The following is a 5361-nucleotide window of genomic DNA, read 5'->3' as shown; positions in this document are numbered from 1 at the left end:
GAATGTCCTGGTTCTGTGTCTTCAGAAGTAGTCTCTCAATCCTCAGGTCGCCTCTTTTTGTGTGGCTGTGTTTGAGAGAAATAATCACAGATTATTGTTGTCCTGAGCTGTGAGATCCAGACACTTTTCATTTTGGAGACATCTGGATTCCCTGTGACCTGTCTTCCCTGTGCTCTTTTTCAAATTTTTATTAAACTTTCTTTTCTGGACAGAAGGATGAGGTGGGAAAAAACACCAAAGAACCAGGGGGGTTTGGAAATCAGTCATGGCCATGGATTAGCTCATAGTTCTTTTAAAAGACATTTATTTTTGTTTTCTCAGCACTCATTGTTCTCGTTCTCTTTTGCAAAATGACACTAAAGGGAGACCATCTGAAAGAAGCTGTCTTGGTGTATTTCCGTGATAAGACTACATCGTCCTCTGTTTAGTGTGGACTCTATTTTGTCTGCTCTTCTTAGACATCTTTTCAAAAGAGATGAAATGGACTGTTTCTAAATGACTGATGTTCCTAACTTTGTTATATTTCACCTCTGTGTTGCAGACCCTGGAATAAGTGTGCATATAGTCCCACTGAAAGTCCTTACACTGGGTGTATGATTTGTTCTGGTAGAAATAGCGGCGGACCAGGTATAACAAGTGTCAAGGCAGTGTCGTCCCATGTGCTTGACCCGGCATACACGTCCATCATGGCCTTCCTCAACGACTCTCTGCTTTGTTACCACTTTCTCCCTTATGTTCAGATATTTGCAGGAAGGTCTCTCACAGACTCAGATACGTCAGGAAAATGACTTACCTGTCGGTAGGTCTGCAGGCTGGTTTGTTTTGTTTTTTAATGGTCTATGGATTTATCTGTTTAATATCGGAAAGTAACATTTTGTCAATATTAGGCATCATAAAATGTAAACACAATTGCTGTCATCAACCTGGATATACCTTCAAGAACTGCAAGTGGCTTTGCTGCAGTTACCCTGTTTGCATATCGTGCAGAGAAAGGTCTTCATGTTAGCACTGTGTTCATAAGAAGAGATCCAAATTATAAGAGAGGCAGATACAATTTGAAATCTTTCTTCAAACGTTTGTTAAACTAAATTTACAGTTACATCCAGGTTTATCTTCTTTTCACTAACCACATTCCCTGTTAAACACAGCATTACAACGGCACAGTTAATCATGAAAGAATTTTGATACACTAGAAAAACAGGGCTCGGTGATACATTTACATTCTATTTATATGATTAAACATTTAATCATATAGTATCTTCCTACAGGATTACTGGCTAATTTAGGGGCAGGGTTTGTACTGTTAGAGGTATTACTAACATGATAACTATTTCCCTTATGTGCAAACATGCAAGCTGGTTTTGTGGACACTGGTGAGCGATGGCACACTGTCCTGGGCACTGTGTGGAGCATCTGCGTGGTGACTGTGTGATGCAGGCTGGTGGTGCAGAGAGTGGTGAGCAATGGGCCAGGCTGGATGCAGATGCTGGACATTGTGTTCCAGGAGAGCTGGTGTTCCAAAGAGGGAGAGACCAGCCCTGAAGTCCTGTGAGCTTCTGTAATCCTCTAGTCAGGTGTATCCCATTGTAATCCTTTCCCCGTCACCGAATCAATACTTCAACAGAAAATAAACAGTTAACACTCGACTAGGAATATGCCCTTAACATTCAACCGTAGACACCAGATGCAGGTATTTTCAGAATAGGCTCAATCTGACAGATGTCAGATTGTGACATTGTGATGATTCTGACAGAGTTTAATCAGGCAGCAAATGTACAAAGTGAAGGAACAAGTCTGACGTCTGATTTTCGGTTTCAGTCTTGATAGAAACTAAAACTTATTTTCATATCAGTGTGATTTCTTGAGTGTCAGGTTCCTCCTTTGCTCCTGGTCTTATTGTGTTTCAGGCACCACTGTTCCTGGAGGACGTGGTCATCTTCCTCACCCAGGAAGAGTGGGCTTTGCTGAATGTCCCTCAGAAGAAACTACAGGGAGGTGATGATGGTCACAATGAGAACCCTGGACTTTATCGGTAAAAATTGCCTTTTCTATATTTCGAAATCTTTTCATGCACCCAGAATTAATTCATGAACATTGTTTTTGAACTTGGACTGAAGAATTGGAATGCAAGTTTCTCTAAGACAGGCATGGTGCCCTGGCGTTGGGCACTCCTGTATGGAGAATGACCCGTTCATGTGGTCTCTGTGTCTCGTGATACATTTTCTGTTCTTGTGATTCAAGGGACTCTGGTCTGTCACTGTCCTAAGTTTATCAGCTTGATGGCTTAGGTGTCAGACGAAAGTCTTTGGAGCAGTGGGCGTAGAACTGCTGGGGTGGGAAACACTATGCAGTCGTGAATTTGCCACTGATCCTGCTGGATCATTTATGTGCGCCAAGTCGATAACGTCTCTTTTAGGTTGAGGAGACAATGTAAGACATCATTGTAGGTTCTTTTTCTTCATTGGCAGTTCAGTCACGGAGCCACTTTTCTCTTTTTTCTATAATTGGTGTCCAGTATGATGTGATGTGTATGCTATGAGATGGTATGTCTGTGCTGTGTCATGCTGTGTGTGGACTCTGTGATAGTATGTTACATGTACTTTAGGAGTCTTCTTTCTCCGTACCTGCCCAGAGGAATGTTATTTTAGCGTAACACCTTTAATTGTGTCTCAAACGCTGCCGAGGGAATAGTTGTTTCTCATTAGGAAAGTGCTGAAAGTCAAAACTGTGCGTACATTCGTGTTTGTTCACAGGAGTCTCTCCTCTCTTACGTCATTCCTCTCTGTGTCATCGTGTCCAATGTGGCTTCATTTTTGTGGCAGGCATTGAAAACGTTCCTGATGGAAAAGCATTATCCTCTGAAGGTACACAGTTGAAACTCTTAAAGTCTCCCCGTTGTCAGGAAAACTTGCAAAAGTCCTTGGCGGAAAAGATCGACGTAGAAACCAACAGGACAGCTTGAGGTGAGTATCCTGCAGATGAGAAATAAAACCTTGTAGGAAGCATGGTCACTTGGAGTCAGCGGTCAGAAAGTCTCAGGATTGATGAAACCACTTCCAGAAAGAGCATTTTTGTTAGCTTGTGATATATCAGCCTCTTTGAGGGAAGTTCCACACGTCTTCATTGTTCTTTATCGTGTGTCAGTGGGAGCATATTTATGTACAAGTACGTGTTGTCTGTTTTTTCTGTTTTTTTTTCCCCAGAAGTGACCTGTGTGAAGAGATGGTGGACACCACCCTGGGGAAACCTTCCTCAGAATTCCACATCTTCCCTGTTGGCAAAGCAGTGCTGTGGAGGTGAACCCGCTGAGGACTCGCATTGGTGAGAGCAGCTATGCCTGTCACACGTGTGGGCAGCATTTCTGCACCTTCTCGTTATTTTGGATGCATGCCGTGGACAAGCATGAAAGGACAGAAAGCTCTGAAACCTATGTGAATCCTTTTCCTTTAGTTTCCCACGAAGCCTTTCATTTACCCTGTAAGCTTCGTGAATCTAGGGAAAATGAGAATTGCCTTGCTTTATTCCTCCTCCGTAAGGAGTACATTGCATGTCCCAGCAGATCGAAGCCTTCCCAGTGCAGAGAAGACCTTTCCATGCGAGGCCTGTGGAAAATCCTACCGTTCTCTCTCCAGCCTAAACAGACATGCACGCACACATACAGAAGAGAAGCTATCTGAACGTAAGCAGTGTTGGAAAAGCTTTCCTCCATGTGCTTATCAAACTGTCCATGCAAGAAATCACGTAGGACAGAGACCTTCTGAAGGTAAGAAAAGTAAGGAATCATGCGTGCAACCACGTGACATCACGGCTCATAGAATTCACCCAGCAAACAGATGTTTTGAAAGCAAGCACTGTGGGAAAACGTATACAACCTCTGCTCATCTCAATATACATACACGAGTTCACGCGGGAGAGAGACCGTGTGAATGTCAGCACTGTGGAAAAACCTTTATATATTCAAGTCGGCTCAAAAGACACACACAAACGCACACAGGAGAGAGACCTTATGAATGTCAGGACTGTGCGAAGAGCGTTCCACAGTCAGGTCACCTCCGGGCTCATAGAAGAATTCACACAGGAGAGACCTTAGAATTCACAGAGACACACCTTACGAATGTGAAGAGTGTGGGGAAACTTCTTGTGCCTCTTCCACCCTACGTGTCCATAAAAGAGTTTGAGAGACGTTAGAAACGTAAGGAATGTCAGTGCACCTTCCGTCTAGTTCCCTACCTCCTTGAACGTACAAGAATTCACACGGAAGAGAGACCGTATACAGGAGAGGAATGTGCAAAAAACATTTTCAAAATCAAGAAACTAACGTAGACCCGGAATAATTCAAACAAGGGAAATCTGAAGAGCATGAGAAAGAAGGGAGCTCTCTGGTGGCCTAGTGGCGAGAAGCTGCTCTGCAATCCCTGAGGTACTCGGTTTGAATCCATCCGATGCTGTGCTGAAGGACAGACAGTCTCCTTCTGTACCAGTCATCCTATTTGAAGGTACACAAAATTAATAAAATTAAAAAGAAAAGAGAAATGTGAGAAATAATTGTCTCTGTCTGCTTGTCAAAAGAAAATCCAAGAATTCACAGAGGAGAGTGACCTTACGGATGGGAGGAGTGTGGGGAAAACATTTTGTTTTTTTCTGGAGGTTTTTCTAAGTATACATGCAAGAATTCCCAAAAGAGAGACAGAACTTTGGGATGTTAGAAATGTGGCAAAACTTTTTCACAGTTAGCATAGTTGATTACACATCAAAAGTCCCATAAAACAGAGAACTTAGGAATGTCAGGAATGGAGGAAACCCTTAGTAACCCTGATACAGGGAAGATTTTATTCAAGATAGACCCTCAGAATGTAAGGAATTTGGGGCAACCTTTCCACAATGACATGCCAACAGGACCCGCAGGGATTCACACAGCAGACCCCTCTTAGGTCCATCAACACTGGAAGACACAGCTAGCCATCCCTCCCTCCTCACCGGACATTTTTATAATCTCCCTGCAGAAAAGGCTGCATGAATGTAAGGATTATAAGAGTGTGTTGAGTCAATCCTCAGCCCTCCCTGGGTCCCTGCGAACTCTCGATAACTAGGACAGGTCACTAAGAAAAATAAACAATTATTCTTACCTCATCATGTCTCATAGGCGACCTGTCATTCTGTCTTGGGAACTCAGATACTTGCAGACGTTTTTATTTTTGCCGTGTGTGTGAGAGCCCTTCAGGGTTTCTTGAAGCTGCGTCTGTTTTGCATCATTGTGGTAAATTGATCATAGTATCTTAAAGGTGGCAATTTTGGGAGCTCTTGTAGCCTGGTGAGAAGAAGCTGCACTGCAATCCCAGAGGCGCACGGTTCAAATCCACC

The 5361-nt window shown here is 43.2% G+C and overlaps 1 protein-coding gene across 1 annotated transcript in view; it reads left to right on the top strand.

Annotated features, from left to right (window-relative positions):
- The window catches only part of LOC102862274 (zinc finger protein 420-like), a 19201-nt gene extending 15901 nt beyond the window's left edge, over window positions 1–3300 (top strand). Inside the window, exons 4-5 of the mRNA XM_006903170.1 lie at window positions 1908–2032; window positions 3204–3300. Coding sequence (XP_006903232.1) covers window positions 1908–2032; window positions 3204–3300 — 222 coding nt within the window. The remainder of the gene's footprint in view (window positions 1–1907; window positions 2033–3203) is intronic.
- The last annotated feature ends 2061 nt before the right edge of the window (window positions 3301–5361 follow it).

The sequence above is a fragment of the Elephantulus edwardii genome, unplaced genomic scaffold (assembly GCF_000299155.1).
Source record: "Elephantulus edwardii isolate Elephantulus edwardi_28Jun2011 unplaced genomic scaffold, EleEdw1.0 scaffold00528, whole genome shotgun sequence".
Classification (NCBI taxonomy): domain Eukaryota; kingdom Metazoa; phylum Chordata; class Mammalia; order Macroscelidea; family Macroscelididae; genus Elephantulus; species Elephantulus edwardii.
The sequence above is the reverse complement of the archived record's forward strand: the minus strand, read 5'-3'. Positions and strand labels throughout refer to the sequence as shown.